The sequence below is a fragment of the Notothenia rossii genome (assembly GCF_949606895.1).
Source record: "Notothenia rossii genome assembly, chromosome: 6".
Taxonomy (NCBI): Eukaryota; Metazoa; Chordata; class Actinopteri; order Perciformes; family Nototheniidae; genus Notothenia; species Notothenia rossii.
In genome coordinates this window covers 44185718-44203919 of record NC_136909.1, presented here as the reverse complement: position 1 = coordinate 44203919, position 18202 = coordinate 44185718, and the positions used below count along the sequence as shown (strand labels likewise).

The window sequence follows — 18202 nt, the reverse complement described above, 5'->3', positions numbered from 1 at the left end:
GATTTGGCTTTGGTGTTACGTGCGCTGAGTAAAGCTCCATTTGAACCTTTAGATCAGGTTCCCCTAAAGTTCTTGTCAGCCAAAGTAGCTCTGCTCTTGGCTCTGACATCAACTAAAAGGGTGAGTGACTTGTCTGCTCTCTCTGTGGCTCCGTCATGTCTCCAGATCCAAGGAGATGGCAGTTCAGCTGTTTGGCGCCCTAACCCGGCTTTTATTCCAAAGGTTATCACAAGCTCCTTTAGATCGAGAGTGATAACTGTTCCCTTTTTTCCCCTCTTTTATCGTTTTAACAAAGTATGACATTCGTCTCTACTTTTCACAACGACCTTCGTTCCCTCATGGAGAATATTCTTTTTTTAAATGCTATATTCCCAGGGACTGTGATGCACCATTACGCATGGCGTAATGAGCATGGGTTATTAATTGAGTAGATGTGTTTTTGTGCTTATGGTAACAGACGGACCAGTGGGGCGTAAACTACATCCTGCTTCGCCCTTAACCCAATAGCGATAGCCTTAGAGGGCGAAGCCTATATGATGTAGAACTGGGGTTACGTACTGTAACCCAGATTATATGAGTATAGGCGCAGCCCTCTAAGGTTCGGGCCCCACTGGCTCCGCGAATAGCTGAAGAAAAGCTGTTTGTGTGGGAGCAGATTGTCAGGCCTCCTTCCTATTTATACGGAAGTGAGTCCGTAGGTGGGGCCCACGTCATAGGTGGGCGTGGATTACAAGTCTTTCAGTGCTGCGCATGCGCAGGGGATTACCCAATAGCGATAGCCTGAGAAGGCGAAGCCTATACTCATAGAATCTGGGTTACAGTACTTAACCCCAGTTCTCAATTAATCTTCACCTGTGGTTCTTTTTTACTGACACCACTGTTTACCTTGTCTTTTGCTTACCTGTCTGACTCTACTTTAACCATCCTGTCCTCCCTGTCCTCCCATCATGCTGTGTGTCCTTCAGGACAGGGCAGCCAACAGCAGCCTCCCTCCTCTGTGGCCCCCTCCTCCTCTATGTCCCCCTCCTCTGTGGCCCCCTCCTCCTTTGTGGTTCTGTCCTCCTCTGTGGCCCCCTCCTCCTCTGTGGCCCCCTCCTCCTCTCTGTCCCCCTCCTCTGTGGCCCCCTCCTCCTCTGTGGCCCCCTCCTCCTCCTCTCTGTCCCCCTCCTCTGTGGCCCCCTCCTCCTCCTCCTCCTCCTCCTCCTCTGTGGCCTCCTCCTCCTATGTGGCCCCCTCCTCTCTGTCCCCTTGCTCCCAGGCTCGTGTCAGCCAGTTTATCGGGCAGTTCGTGGCCTCCTGCGTGCTGGTGTCCGACTCGAACACGGAGCTGTCCTACGTGCTGCCCTCCGAGGCTGTGAAAAAGGGTTGCTTTGAGAGGTTGTTCCAGGTACATATACATAGATACACACACAAATGAATGGTATTGTTTATAGTCCTCTGTTACTAAATAAACAGTTAACATTTTTTAACAATTATTTTTTAAACGGGCACATTCATTTTTCCAGGATTCTAGAGTATGGTTGGGCGTATTGAAGATTACATAACAAATTCATACATTTCTTATCAACCTGATCCAGCCATGTTCATTCTTTAAGGCAGGCTGTAGCCAACCTATTTTAATGTTAATTAATCCCAACATGGGTTAATGTCTCAAAAATGAACCTTTGGGTAGTCACAATATTAACACTTATTTTAATTTACCGCATCTGTGTGGTCCCAACAGCAGCGCTACACACAGAATACAGTTAGAGGTTATTGTTCTCCTAACAATACATGTGCTTTTCTTTGCACATATTTATCTTGTTGTTGTTTTTTTTTACGAATTTGTATTTATTGTAAAGTACTTTAGTTCTTTGGGGATTGAGAACCTTCAGCGCAGGTAAAGATAATAAGAATTGTTAGCAATATACAGTGGAGGAAATAAGTATTTGATCCCTTGCAGATTTTGTAAATTTGCCCACTTACAAAGAAATGAACAGTCTTTAATTGTAATGGTAGCTTTATTTAAACAGTGAGAGTAAGAATATCAAAAAGAAAATCCAGAAATTGACATTATATAAAAGATACACATTGATTTGTATTTAACTTTGAGAAATAAGTATTTGATCCCCTTGCAACTACAACACAAATTATGGCTCCCACAGACCAGTTAGATAAGTACATTTCCTTTAGGAAAGTACTCCTAATATCAACTTGTTACCTGTATAAAAGACACCTGTCCACAGAATCAATCAGTCAGATTCCAAACTCTCCACCATGGGCAAGACTAAAGAGCTGTCTAAGGACCTCAGGGACCTGCACCAGGCTGGGATCGGCTACAAGACCATCAGAAAGCAGCTTGGTGAGAAGGAGACAACTGTTGGTGCCATTATTCAGAAATGGAAGAAACACAAAATGAGCATCAGTCGCCCTCGGTCTGGGGCTCCACACAAGATCTCCCCCCGTGGGGTATTGATAGAAAGGTGAGGGATCAGCCAGAATACACGGGAGGAACTTGTTAATGATCTCAAGGCAACTGGGAGCACAGTCACCAAGAAAACTATTGGGAACACACTACACCATGATGGATCAAATCCTGCAGCGCCACAGGCCCCCCCCCCCTGCTCAAGAAGAACATGAGAGGCCGTCTGAAGTTTGACAATGAACATCTGAAGGATTCAGAGAAGGCTTGAGAGAAGAGGATGTGGTCAGATGAGACCAACATCGAGATCTTTGGCATCAACTCGACACGCCGTGTTAGAGGAAGAGAGATGCTGACTATAACCCCAGAACACCATCCCCACCGTCAGGCATGGAGGTGGAAACATTCTGCTTTGGGGATGTTTTTCTGCTAAGGGGACAGGACCACTTCCCTGCATCGAGGAGAGGATGGACAGGGCCATGCACCGTAACATCTTGGCCGATAGCCTCCTTCGCTCAGCCAGGACACTGAAAATGGGTCATGGAGGGGTCTTCCAGCAGGACAATGACCCTGAACATACGGCCAAGGCAACACAGGAGTGGCTAAAGAAGGAGCACATTTAGGTGATGGAGGGGCCTAGCCAGTCTCCGGACCTCAATCCCATAGAAAATCTGTGAAGGGAGCTTAAGCTTCGAGAGGCCAAGCATCGGCATCAAAACCTGAAGGATTTGGAGAGGATCTTCAGAGAGGAGTGGACCAACATCCTTCCTAGATGTTCACAAACCAGGTGACCAACTACAAGAAGCGTCTGACCTCTGTGTTTCCAACAAGGGTTTCTGCACCAAGTACTAACACATGTTTTGCAAGCGGATCAAATACTTATTTCCCACCATTTTTATATTTTATATAATGTCAATTTCTGGATCTTCTTTTCGATATTCTTACTCTCACTGTTAAAATAAACCTACCATTAAGATTACAAACGTTTAACCTGTTAAGCCCGAGAGGACCCTAAACCGGGTCTGGCAGGTAGTTTTTTCAAGAAACTGTGTCTCAGGGCTTCTTAATATTTAAAAACCTATTAATGTGTCATACTCACCTAACGGTTAGAAACTCAGCTAACTGAAGATATGATCATTTCTACCGAAACAAAGCACAAGTCTCACAAGAAGCGTCTAAATTAGCCCTGAGCGAAAAAATGCTAACGCACTTAGCACAGAACTCAAGGTAGAAATACCCTTATTACTTATCGTGACTGCATATACAAGATATCCAATTAAAGCTGAGATTCCACAGGTATTGGTATCATCACTGAGCAATCACAATTCGCGACAGGGGAAGCAAACACAGACATCACGACACGTAGGATCACGGAGTATTCATGGGACATCTCTTACCTTAGCTGTTGGTTTCTGATCAAAAGTCGTGTTCAATGCAGTGTTGTAGTCAAGTCACCAATTCACAAGTCCAAGTCACTCTCGAGTCACCACTCTTCGAGTCCACTCTGAGTCACCTAGGGAGAGTCGTAGTCGAGTCCGAGTCCAAGTCCGAGTCACCCAAGGAGTGTCCGAGTTGAGTCTGAGTCATCATTACCTGTGTTCGAGTCAGAGTCACCAGAGGTGGGACCAAGTCCGAGTCAAGTCTCAAGTCTTTGCGCTCAAGTCCGAGTCAAGTCTCAAGTCTTTGCGCTCAAGTCCAAGTCAAGTCTCAAGTCAGGATGGCCAAGTTCAAGTCAAGTCCAAGTCCTAAACTTTGACAAAACGAGTCTTAAACAAGTCATTATGTGCTTTTCACCAAATGTAATGAAATCGATCAACAGAATAATACTTAATAATCAAACTGCCCTTTATTAGTCACATTAATAATTTAATTATCCATTTTCTCTCTGCTGGTAAAGCAACGTGTGTTTTCAGTAAGGTGATGCTACCGTGACGGTTTGATTCAGAAGGAGTTTCATTGATAAGATCCCTGATGTTGAGGTAACCAGAATGTTTATTTCCACTGTGTACAACATGTTATAAGGGACCCACAATCTATCTTTATGCAAGGGATAATGTGCAGCAAGGTGGTCTTTATGGGGAAAAGAACATCCAAATCTAGATCCCACTGCAGGTGGTACTTTAAGTATATTTTGATTCTAGTACTTTTGTACTTTTGCTTGTAACATTTTGAATGCAGGACTTTTTATTGTAACCGAGTATTCCTACACTCTGATACTTTTACTCAAGTACAGGATCTGAACTTCTCCCACCTCTGACAATAAATCCTGAGTGGTTACCAAAAAAAAACCCTGCTCTGAAGGTTATTTTCATTTTACAAATCCTGCACTCAGCTTGCTTTCTCCAATATCATTGAAATGCAGACATCTGCTGCTTCTTTTTTCGGTTTTTGCTCATTTCTTGACTTTTTCCGACGCGCTTGCATTTAAATGTCTCCCACCCTTCTTTCACATAATGGTATGATCCTAGTGTGTCCTCGCATATGATTGGCCGCATGGTGGCCCAGCTAAATAAAGTCCCGCCCCTACCTGCAAGGATTCTCAGCAAGAGTAGGAGCGGCTGAAGATTCTGCTCTCCCCGACGAGAGTCTGCTCTTCTAGCGGCATCTCGTGATCGGCGTGTGGGAGACCTCTGAATTAAAGTATCAAGTCACCTCAAGTCAGAAGGCTCAAGTCCAAGTCAAGTCCCGAGTCATTGGTGTTCAAGTCCAAGTCGAGTCGCAAGTGTTTTGTGATTTTGTCAAGTCGAGTCTCAAGTCATCAAATTTGTGACTCGAGTCTGACTCATGTGACTCGAGTCCACACCTCTGCGAGTCACCCAAGGAGTGTCCGAGTCGAGTCCGAGTCATCATTACCTGTGTTCGAGTCCAAGTCCGAGTCACCCAAGAAGAGTCCAAGTCAAGTCCGAGTCACAAGTCTTCATGTATTAATCTTCGTGAATATAAGTGTTGAAATGTAGCGGCTCCTCTACATTGCTTTTATCCTGTCAGGTTTTACTAATGTGTCTATTGAACTGCTGTGAAGCGAGTTTGGCTACAATTCTTGTAATAGGTGCTATACAAATATAAAGCTTATTACTAATATTAATATTATTACTATCCATAATTCCATATTTATGTAACAATTGGAGATTTAATATTAACTGCTAATGTTAGCCACCAGAGTGTATCGCAGCCAGTGTTGCCAACTCCATAGTAAGGAAAGTAGCTATTGGCTGTCCTAGAAGTAGCTAGAAGTCGCTAAATGACATCATCGCCTAATTTGCATATTTAGCCATTTGCACGTAGTTGTAACGGACGCCGAAGGAGAGACAAAAAGTGGAAAAAAAACACCCTTAATCTGTTTAGAACTACAAATGAACTTCCTTCTGTTGATTCTTATTTTTATTTTTTTTTAATGTTTGGCGATTGCCAAACATTAAAAAAAGACTTGATGACTTTAATGCTTTGTCTACTCCAACATTACATACATACATTTTGTCCAGTATTGTTAAAGAATTAGTCACATTTAATCAAAATAATTGTTATGTGGGATGGAATTGCTACCTTCCTTCTTTATCTGGGCTTGGGACTGGCAAAGTGACCCAAAAGAGACACACTGCAAGCCAGGGCGGGACTATCAATGGCTTTGCGCATGCGATTAATATTCAGTCTGGACGCGTAGTGTGTCTCTTTTGGGTCACTTTGCCACCTCTCTGCTCGAGTGCAGCTGCCTAGCGAGGCTACCTGTGAGTGCTTTGTGAAGGCGGAGGGGCTCAGGGAAAGTAACTGTGTAACAATTACGTGCTATCACGTCATATTCTCCAAACACCAGAAAAGTCTCCAATAACACCAGAAAAAGTAGCTTGATTTGTCGCTAGTTTCTTTTGACAAAAAAAAGTAGCCGGAGGGTTTGGAAAGTTGCCCGATTTAGTGAGAAAGTCACCAAGTTGGTAACACTGTGCGCAGCACTCATTCACCAATGGGTAATGTTTTAAAGGTTAAAAAGAGATCTCAATCATCAAAATCGAACGAGGGAGGCCAGAGACATGGAAAATGCACCCAAATGACACCAGAAGTGGGTTTATTTTTATAGATCTCTCTAAAAAGGTCAAATTGTACTTGTTTTGCATCAATCTTGAAACAGGGTACTTATTATATGTTATAGTTTGGATTCCTAAAGCTTTTAGTCTCCGATCCCATCCTTCAAGGGTGGTTTTCACTATAAGTAAAAAACAAATGTTGGACGGACACTATAATTAAACATTTTTTACTATGTTCAATCGGAATTTACATTCAAATAAAAAAAAGATCTATATTGATTCTGACTTTTTTACATCCAACTCACAGGTTTATCATTTCTTTGAGAAAAAAGATTATGCATTTACCCCTTTTAAAAGGGAAGATATGGTCATTTGTTCTGGGAATGTCAATTCCGAGCCTGAGACCTGAAAAACAGGCTTAGGATTTAACAGGTTAATTTCTTTGTAAGAGGACAAACTTACAAAATCTGCAAGGGATCAAATACTTATTTCCTCCACTGTATAAATGTGACCATTGATCCGGATATAAATGACAGGCCATGTTGTGGTGTTATTGTGGGTCTTGGCAAAGGAGAGAGCTCATTGTACAGTTATCTGAGTGTCTCTTGTGCTATGTGTGCCTCCAGGCTTTAGAGCAGAGTCTGGACAGCCTCGCCCTCACCAGCTTCGGGGTGATGGACACCACCCTGGAGGAGGTGTTCCTAAAAGTGTCTGAAGAGGACCAATCTCTGGAGAACAGTGATGCTGGTGAGAGCACATTCTTCCCCCAGGTTTCCAGATAGCTCAACACCTTCCCATATTTTTAGCTTTCAAAGGTTATCCATGAATTTCCCATCACTAATAGATTTCTGCTCTGATTTAACGCTCCGACCTGAGACCTTTTTGATTTTATTCTTTGGCTGGTTACTTTTCTTCCTCTCTGTCCATTGGCAGACATGAAGGGGTCCCCGGGGGGAAGCTCAGTGGGGAAATCCTCAGTGGGCTCAGCTGGCCTGGGATTGCCACAGGAGGGTTCTGGACCTTCAGTGGAGAGTGAGAATCCGGAGGTGGAGCTGAGTAATCTGATGTCGAGCTCCACCATGAGCCAGAGCCAGTCCTCTCTCAAATCCTCCTCGTCCATTGGTTCAGTGAGGGGCGATGAGGGGGGGCTCCACGCAGACTTCTATGGAGATTACTGTCCGCTCTTTGACAGCGGCCAGGAGCCAGACTCTGCCATTCTGAGGGGTAAGACAGAAATACAGCAGCATGTGTGCCGAGTCCTTGACTGAGACTCATGATTTCAAGGTTCAAGGTTCTTTATTTAGTCATACGAACATAGCTACAGTGTAGTTATGTCGATGAAATTCTTAGGTCACAGGCTTCTCCAACAGTGCAAAACAATAATACGGATAACAGAAAAATATAGTTCAAGTAAATAGTAAATAGTAAATACAAAAAGAAAAATAGTTTAAAAAAGTGAAAGAGTGCAAAAAGAGTCTATATGCAAGTTATTGGAATGATATATTAGAGAAATAGATAAATAATTACTAAGTAGCAGACGAATGTTATGGATGTTGGTTCAACAGTTCAGGTGTTTAACAGTCTTATTGCCTGTGGTATGAAACTGTCTCTGAGTCTGGTGGTTTTAGTCCGGATGCTGCGGTAGCGCCTGCCAGACGGCAGCAGACTGAACAGTTTGTGGCTGGGGTGATGGGGGTCTTTTATAATCCTGAGGGATTTCTTCCTGAGCCGCCGGGAGTAAAGGTCCTCCATGGATGGCAGCTCCGTCCTGGTGATGTTCTGTGCAGTTTTCACCACCCTCTGTAAAGCCTTACGAGTGAAGGCGGTGCAGCTGCTGTACCAGGCCGTGATGCAGCCAGTCAGGATACTCTCTATGGAGCACCTGTAGAAGGTCAGGATCCTCTCTATGGTGCACCTGTAGAAGGTCAGGATACTCTCTATGGTGCACCTGTAGAAGGTCAGGATCCTCTCTATATTGCACCTGTAGAAGGTCAGGATCCCCTCTATGGTGCACCTGTAGAAGGTCAGGATACTTTCTATGGTGCACCTGTAGAAGGTCAGGATCCTCTCTATGGTGCACCTGTAGAAGGTCAGGATTCTCTCTATGTTGCACCTGTAGAAGGTCAGGATACTCTCTATGGTGCACCTGTAGAAGGTCAGGATGCTCTCTATGGTGCACCTGTAGAAGGTCAGGATCCCCTCTATGGTGCACCTGTAGAAGGTCAGGATCCTCTCTATATTGCACCTGTAGAAGGTCAGGATCCCCTCTATGGTGCACCTGTAGAAGGTCAGGATCCTCTCTATATTGCACCTGTAGAAGGTCAGGATCCCCTCTATGTTTCACCTGTAGAAGGTCAGGATACTCTCTATGGTGCACCTGTAGAAGGTCAGGATCCTCTCTATGGTGCACCTGTAGAAGGTCAGGATTCTCTCTATGTTGCACCTGTAGAAGGTCAGGATACTCTCTATGGTGCACCTGTAGAAGGTCAGGATGCTCTCTATGGTGCACCTGTAGAAGGTCAGGATCCCCTCTATGGTGCACCTGTAGAAGGTCAGGATCCTCTCTATATTGCACCTGTAGAAGGTCAGGATCCCCTCTATGGTGCACCTGTAGAAGGTCAGGATACTCTCTATGGTGCACCTGTAGAAGGTCAGGATCCTATCTATGGTGCACCTGTAGAAGGTCAGGATTCTCTCTATGTTGCACCTGTAGAAGATCAGGATGCTCTCTATGGTGCACCTGTAGAAGTTGCAGAGTATCCTGGAGTCCATGTTGAACCTCCTCAGCCTGCGGAGGAAGAAGAGCTGCTGTTGAGTTTCTTGTTGATGGTGGTGGTGTGAAGAGTCCATGTCAGGTCCTTAGTGATGTGAACCCAGAGGAACCTGAAGCTGCTGACTCTCTCCACCGTAGTCCCATTGATGGCGATGGGGGCGTCTCCCTCTCTCTGCTGCTTCCTCTAATCCAAAATCAGCTCCTTTGTTTTGCTGACGTTAGGGGTTTCACAACTACCAATATTTACTAGTCGACACATTTTTCAAAATAGTAGTCGACTAGTCGTTACGTCATAATAAAGACACACAAATAGAGGTGTACAACTGTATTTTCTATTGGAACTCATACAGTAACATTAAACACTGCATTTTAATTTGTGTTACATGACTGAGTAAATAACAAACAGTAACTGGACTCACCAAAATCGACAGCAAAAAACTCTTGTTTCCATAAATGCCACTTAAATCCAGTGCGCAACACTTTATTCGCTGTCCTCCACGATAACGTCCACCTTTCCATATTTTTGGTTTGGTTTGAACACCAACGCATCGACATGTGAGGGAAGGAGGCTTGACCGCTTTCGGGTGACAGTGTTGCCTGCCAGGGAAAAAACCCTCTCACTTGGGGTGCTTGTGGCTGGAATAGCCAGGTAGCTCCTCGAAAGCGGGGGAAGCGGTGCACGTTTTCTGCCCACCACTCCAGTGGATTATCCATTGTGGGGATATGCGGTGTCCGCTGGCAGTAATCCCGTAGCTCATCAACCGCATCACTGTTGACCCGTGTTTTCTTGCTGTTCGTTTGCCTCTGTTCAGTGCTGACACCGGTCCGTTGCTCACTGGTGCTAGCATTACTGCTAGTGCTAGCTGTCGGCAGCGGGTGTCTCATCTTCAGATGGTTGCGCATAGCAGATGCATTTGTATTGTACTTCAGTACAGCTGTACACAACTGACACTTCACTGTGGAGTTGGTTACATCTTTGTTGAAGTACTACCATACATAAGAATGTCGAACGTATTTTGGAGCATTTTGCAGCACCTCGTTTACCTCAATTTTTTTCACGACTAGTCGACTAGGGCCTAAAGCGCCGACTAGTGGTAAAGGTAGTCGACTAGTCGACTAGTCGATTAGTTGGTGAAATCCCTAGCTGACGTTGAGAAGGAGGTTGTTATCCTGGCACCAAGATGTCAGGTTTTCGACCTCCTCTCGGTACGCCGTCTCATCGCCGTCGGTGATCTGGCCGATGGCGGTCGTGTCGTCAGCACACTTCTCGATGGTGTTGGAGCTGTGTGTGGCCATGCAGTCGTGTGTGAACAGGGAGTAGAGGAGAGGGCTGAGCACGCAGCTTTAATAATAATAATAATAAATGATATTTATATAGCGCATTTCAAGGGACCCAAGGTCGCTGTACATGGTGGAAAAACAAAAAAAACACACAATCAAAGGACAAACAAAAAATAAAGGAAACCGGGGGAACAAGAAAGGGCTAGGACCCGAAGGCCAGGGTGAACAGGTGTGTTTTTAATGATGATTTGAAGATGCCCAGGGAGGCAGCATTACGGATCTCGGCAGGAAGTGCGTTCCAGAGGGTGGGGGCCGCAACACTGAACGCCCTGTCACCAACAGTTCGGAGGCGAGAGCGGGAGATGGAGAGCAGGCCCGTGTCTGAGGACCGCAGACTCCAAAACATTTTTTACTGAATCCGGGACTTGACCGGCAGCCAGTGTAGGTGGATGAGGGTGGGGGTGATATGTTGCCATGGCTTGGTGCGGGTGAGAAGCCTGGCGGCAGAGTTCTGGACGTATTGGAGCCTGTCCAGGGTTTTGCTGGGAACCCTGGACAGGACTCCATTGCAGTAGTCCAGACGGGATGTGATGAAGGCGTGTACAAGTGTTTCTTCCACAGAGTCAGAGAGTGAAGGCCGGAGTCTGGCAATGTTTTTGAGATGGTAGAAGTCGGATTTGGTAACATATTTGATGTGCCCCTGGAAGAGAAGCTGATGTCCAGCCTTGAGGGGCTCCGTTGTTGAGGATCAGGGTGGAGGATGTGATGTTTCCCACCCACACTACCTGGGGTCTGCCCATCAGGAAGTTCAGGATCCAGTCACAGGGGGGCGCTGTTGAGCCCGAGGTCTCTGAGCTTGATGACCAGCTTGGAGGGCACAATGGTATTGAATGCTGAACTGTAATCAATGAACAGTATTCTCACATATGTGTTCCTCTGGTCCAGGTGTGAGAGGGCAGTGTGGATGGTGAGGGCTATGGCGTCGTCTGTGGACCTGTTTGCTCCGTAGGCAAACTGCAGGGGGTCCAGAGAGTCAGGGAGGGAGGAGGTGATGAAGAGTTTGACTAACCGCTCAAAGCACTTCATTATGATGGAGGTGAGTGCTACGGGGCGGTAGTCGTTGAGGCTGGTGATTTTTGTCTTTTTGGGGACAGGAATGATGATGGAGTGTTTGAAGCATGTGGGGACTACAGACTGCAGCAGGGACCTGTTGAAGATGTCTGTGAACACCTCTGCCAGCTGAACTGCACACACCCTGAGAACACGGCCAGGGATGCCATCAGGTCCAGGAGCCTTTTTTGGGTTAACCCTTTTAAAGGATTTACACACATCTGCCCTGTTTAAAACTAAGGACAGGGCTCCTGATCCTTCTCTGCACCCCCCGCCTGGCTGCTCTCGAAGCGAGCAAAAAAACTGTTCAGCTCATTTGGGAGAGATGCGCACGCAGACACTCCGGCAGCACCCCCCGCTGCTCCTTTGTAGTCTGTCATTGTTCTTAGTCCCGCCCACATGCTCCGGGTGTTACAGCCTTTGAAGTCAGGTTCCACCTTCTCTTTGTACTGTCTCTTTGATGCTGATAGCTCTCCGGAGTTCATACCTAGATTTCCTGTACTCCTCCAAATCTCCAGCTCTGTGCGCGATAGTGCGCGTTTTCAGTTTGCCACGCACCTCGCCGTTTATCCAGGGCTTTTGATTAGGGAATGTTCACACAGAAACCTTCGGTACCACGTCATCGATGCATTTCCCAATATAGCAGATGACCGTGTCCGTGTGTGTGTTGATTTGTTGTCCGTAGAGGCAAAGCAATCCTGCAGTGCTGAGTCTGACTCCTCACTCTATCGCTGTACTGTCCTTGTTACCGGTCTGTCCCGTTTGAGTTTCTGCTCGTAAGCAGGCAGCAGCAGCAGTGAGATGTGGTCTGATTTGCCGAAGGGAGGGCGAGGGAGAGCCTTATATCCATGTCGGAAAGGGGAATAAACATGGCCCAATATGTTTTCCCCGCGCGTCGGGCAGCTGATGTGTTGGTAGTATTTTGGCAGGACCTTCTTCATGTTAGCGGTGTTAAAATCCCCGGCCACAACGAACGCCGCCTCTGGCCGTGGAGTCTCGGTCTTGTTGATAATCCCAAACAGCTGTGCCAAGTGCCGTGTTGTTGTCGGCGTGCGGCGGCGGAACACTGCTGTTATCACAACAGATGTGAATTCTCTCGGCAGGTGAAAAGCCCGGCATGTGATAATGAGGTGCTCTAAATGAGCAGAACAGTCCGAAGAAATAATCCTCACATCTGTGCACCCGTTGTTATTAGTCATTAGACACACACCGCCAACTTTACTTTTCCCCGAGTTAACTGTCCTGGTGAAAAATAGTGAATCCGTCCGGAACAATGGCGGAGTCCGGGATAGCAGGGTTTAGCCAAGTCTCAGTGAGAATTAACACGTTACAGTTCTTAATGTCCCGTTGAAAAGCAATCCGACTTCTGAGTTCATCTAGCTTATTTTTAATGGATTGAACATTAACCAGAAGAATACTCGGAAGAGGGGGTCGGTTTTCTCATTTCCTCAGTCTGACCAGCAGCCCGGCACGGGACCCCGCTTTGTCCTGCGTCTCTCAGGTAGGAGGGCAGGAGGCAGCCATGGCGAATCTCCATTGTCTGTCGGTGGGTTATTGTCCACAAAGTTTCTGATGTGAAGAAGTTCCTCTCTACTATATTGTATAGCAGAGTTGGTGCGGTCGGCTTGCATTGCGAACCATGTTAAAAGCAAACGGCAAAAAGTAAATAAACAAAATAAGAAAAAGGGCAAAGTTGGAGAGGAGCCAAAAATGTTTAGTCCATACATCAAATATGTTCTTCTTTCTTTATTTACCCACAATAGGCCTAATGCAGGAACTACTCTTATGAACAGGTGTGGTCTTCAGTGGCATGTACATGGATTGTGAGGACAGTCTCCACAAAATACATCAGTATAAATTATTTTGGCGAAAAAATATGTTGCTGAACCAAAACAGAGATAAATTTAACGTAAAACGTTATGAAAGAAATGTTCTGTCCACTAGACAACAATATGTGTGATCTTAACTTTTATTTTAGTATTTTTGTACATGATTTAAATCACAGATAGTTTAGTTCTAAATGTATGTCACTCAGTGCTTGAATTGGCACGTCATGACGGCCCGGACTGGCCATCGGGAGGACCGGGAGGTTTCCCGATGGCCTGGCTGGCCTGTTAAGTGGCCTGCTGGCCTGAGGATTTATATACGTATGTATTGTGAACACAACGCTGCGCAAATGTGGGTCTGCCTCACAGAGGGTGACTGGCTGTCTATGATGTGGCCTGCCGACATGGTCACTTTCATACAGATCATACTAATGCCCTCGATTGGTCTCTGTGTGTCATTCAAGCGCGGGAGGGTGTATGTGTGGTGCGAGCGAGAAAGCGCGTGCACCGGTTACGTGTATTGTTGTTAGCATCTGGTGCTAGCTAGCTGCGCTAACGGATATAAGGAGCTGTTTCAAGAACAAGGTGGAGGGAGAGTCCTCTGCTGTCAGACTGAGAGACTGATAACTACAGCTCAGGTGAGGTAAATTACAGTAAATTACTGTGTTTAGATAGTTAACTTAGTCTAAGTTATCTCAGTGGGTCTCAAAAGGTTCGGTAGGCTAACCATTTATGTAAAAACACATATTTCCATTTGAGGGGGTAGTCATGAGTAAAATATGCATGAATAATAAAAATAAAATGTTAACTAGGTGAAAAAAGGTCAGATAAACTTGTTGAGAGCTAAATCTAGTCTTTGCTGCTGCCTCAAAGAGGAGCAGGGGGGAGATGAGGGAGACAGGAGAGGCTGATTCAAGAGCACAGACACACTCACAACTATAAATGAACCAAAAACAAATAAATAAACAAGTTTCAATGTTTTTTCATATTGGATATGGGCATGTACTTATGGTTTTATGATTATTTAAATGTATACAGTTCTGTTTCATATGGGTGTAGTCTCTTTATTTCCCCCTCAAAATGCACCAGATTGATGTATTTAAGTCCAACGTTTAAAACAAATATTACATTACATTACATTACATTACATTGCATTTCGCTGACGCTTTTATCCAAAGCGACTTACAATAAGTGCATTCGACCAGGAAGATACAACCTTTAAGAAAACAGAATCATATAAGTACATCAGGTTTCATAGAGCCAAACATTTCAAGTGCTACTCAACTGGCATTTAGAAAGCCAGCCCTTTATTAGTATATAAGTGCTTTGTTAGTAATTCTATCGCTCGAAGTGGAGTCTAAAGAGATGAGTTTTCAGTTTGCGTCGGAAGATGTGTAAGCTATCTGCTGTCCTGATTTCAATGGGGAGCTCATTCCACCATTTTGGAGCCAGGATAGCAAACCCACGTGTTTTTGCTGACGGGAACTTGGGTCCCCCTCGCAGTGCGGGTGCAGCGAGCTGTTTGGCTGATGCAGAGCGGAGTGCACGTGCTGGGGTGTACGGTTTAACCATGTCCTGGATGTAGGAAGGGCCAGATCCATTCACAGCATGGTACGCAAGTACCAGTGTCTTGAAGTGGATTCTAGCAGTTACTGGAAGCCAGTGAAGGGAGCGGAGGAGCGGTGTGGTGTGGGAGAATTTGGGAAGGTTGAAGACCAGACGAGCCGCTGCATTCTGGATGAGCTGCAGAGGTCGGATGGCACATGCAGGTAGACCAGCCAGGAGGGAGTTGCAGTAGTCTAGGCGTGAGATGACGAGAGCCTGGACCAGAATCTGCGCTGATGTCTGGGTCAGCTGGGGGAACATGCCCCCGGACCCCCTATAGGATTTGAGTTCCACCCCCACTTCAAATATGTTCACATGGATAGGTTCCTAAATAGATTTGCACATTTTTTTAAATAGTAACCCATCTCCATATGTTTATTTTTGGGTAGTAGATTTAAACTAGAGGGCTATCACTGGGCAGCAACGCTGTAAATATTGAAAAATAAATCCAGCAAAATGGCACAAAAAACTGGCCTGACTGGGTGTATAATTCCCGGCCTGACTTATTGTCCCAGTCCGGCCCTGAACGCATGACAACAAATATGGTCTCTTTATTTCCCCCTCAAAATGCACCAGATTGATGCATCTAACTTCAATATTTCAAAAAAAAATCTTCCCGGGGGAGCATGCCCCCGGACCCCCTAGAGGGTGTCAGGTCCACTTATACAAATAGCACTTTACCCCTGCACCCCCTCTAATCTCAGATGCACCCTGAGTCATTTTGTCTAAGTACAGTGAGCCTTCCTAAAATATACAGTAAAGAGACAAATCCACCAGCATTATAGGATATACTATATGACTTTGAGCCAAATACTTGTTTTTGGGCTGTATAAATAAATTGACTTGAAACAGTTGCTGATTTAGAATACTGGCTCCTTTTTTATTCCAATTCAAGCACTGTCGTCACTACAGCTCTACTATGCACTTAACCACAAGAATGAACTGCAAAACCAACTGACATTAGAGGAACTCGTATATTGCAGGGACGTTTACATTTTGTTTTCGCATTTGTTACATTTCCTCAGGTGTTGAATACATAGTATCTGAATCAAAATTCACCTATAGTGTTGTTGTCTTTGTTGAACTGCATAATGTGTTTAAGTCTGCAGAATCATCCAGTAATGCAGACATGACATGCAGCTGCCATCACTACAAACCATTTCATTCATTTTTCATGCGATGTGTCCTTCACCTCCAGGAGATGCAGATAAATGTCCGTCCCAAGAGCCGGAGGTCCTGGAGGGGCAGGGCAGCTTCAAGCTGGAGGGCTGGTGGTTGAAGCTGAGTCAGTTTCATGGCCTCATCGTCAAGAGGTTCCACTGTGCCAAGAGAAACACCAAGGGCCTCTTCTCTCAGATCCTCTTGCCAGCCTTCTTTGTCTGTGTGGCCATGACTGTGGCCTTGTCTGTGCCTGAGATTGGTGAGATTTTACATATAAAGGTCAAACATAGCTTTGTATCCTGCTTCTCCAGAAACAGTTTTCGTCTTTCCTACAAGGCAGTTAGAAAGTGACGTTATGGAAAAAGCAAGTGAATAGATACTGCCTTGCTGCTAAAGTGTTTGTGCTGTTGATTAAACTCATTGGTGATTACATGTTTGTAGACAACTGATTGCATTATTCCGCATTATATGGGTTTATTGCATTCATCCAGCTATGAAGCAGTTCTCTATTTGGCTTGACAAGCAAAAACAAGCAGGACTTCTTCTGAGGAGTACAGAATACAACAAAGTACCGATGCCAAAATTGCTTTTGGCTTTTGACTGCATTTTCTGATTTGCGGAGTGATGCAAAGAGATATTTGATACGGAGCCCCTAAAGGTTCATGGAAAAAACTAAAAGTATCTCATGCGCAGAATATACTTTCTCGTGCGCAAGATACTTTGTTATGGTTAGACACATCGAACTGCCCGATTATTACGCCATATTATTAGTTTTATGAAGTAGAAGTCCTGTCACCTGTGTGTGTGTGTGTGTGTGTGTGTGTGTGTGTGTGTGTGTGTGTGTGTGTGTGTGTGTGTGTGTGTGTGTGTGTGTGTGTGTGTGTGTGTGTGTGTGTGTGTGTGTGTGTGTGTGTGTGTGTGTGTGTGTGTGTGTGTGTGTGTGTGTGTGTGTGTGTGTGTGTGTGTGTGTGTGTGTGTGTGTGTGTGTGTGTGTGTGTGTGTGTTTGCATTTGATTTCAGAAGATATTAAGATAGTGGCATTCGTTCCGGTGCACTCCGACAGCGTTTAGCACTACATCGAGATTAAGATTAAACAAACTTCTTTCACTTCGGAATACACATGTACACATGTAAATTACTGTTCATGATAATTTGAAAACAAATGTCGGTGTTGGACAAATACACCAAACACACACACACACACACACACACACACACACACACACACACACACACACACACACACACACACACACACACACACAGATCGGAGCTGAGCAGAGCACAAATACACACACACATCATGTAGCATTTCCCTCTGAATAATGGTCGAAGACTTGACTGATGATATACATTTATTGAAATCTCCAATATCAACGTAAGAGCTTGTGCCTCTTCGTAATTTACACATCATGCACCCTGGTGACCAGACATCTCCTTCAGAAAACGAGTAATAGGGGGAATAATCGGGCAGTTCGCTGTGTGTAGAGGTGTGTGTGTGTGTGTGTGTGTGTGTGTGTGTGTGTGTGTGTGTGTGTGTGTGGTCAAAACGTAGCCTCAATCTCTAATCAGCGGTTCTAATGAAGGTAAACACAGAGAATGCGTCACGTAAAAGCCACAGCTCTCTGCGCGCAGATAGCAGATACTGTGAGAGTCACAGACATGAATTCATAGATCAAAGCAGACTGGTTTACAGACTCTCCTGTTTTGCGAATCCGGTGCTTAAACAAATAGCTCTACACTTCTGGCCGAAATGTCCCTAAAATGAATTCCGAGTTTGAAATATGTCTCAAATAATGTGGGACCGGCCCGTAGGCCACAACAGACAAACAGAGAGAGACATTCAAGGGTTCCAAAAACCACAGCACTTTATTTGTGATCGTTCCAAACGCAACACCGGAAACAGGAGAGGATGGGCGAGGGGAAAGGATCATGGCAAGAGTCCTCCTGCAGCAGGCTTGGAGAAAGTCATGTGACTCCGAGCAGCTGGGCTTAAGTAGCATCTCGGCTCCGGCCAGGTGTCCCC

The 18202-nt window shown here is 45.3% G+C and overlaps 1 protein-coding gene across 1 annotated transcript in view; it reads left to right on the top strand.

The window, feature by feature from the left end:
- abca2 (ATP-binding cassette, sub-family A (ABC1), member 2) overlaps positions 1-18202 on the top strand; it is a 422430-nt gene that overhangs the window by 325158 nt on the left and 79070 nt on the right. The window contains 4 exon segments of the mRNA XM_079689553.1: positions 966-1387; positions 7047-7167; positions 7354-7644; positions 16214-16435. Of these exon segments, the coding sequence (XP_079545679.1) occupies positions 966-1387; positions 7047-7167; positions 7354-7644; positions 16214-16435 (1056 nt within the window).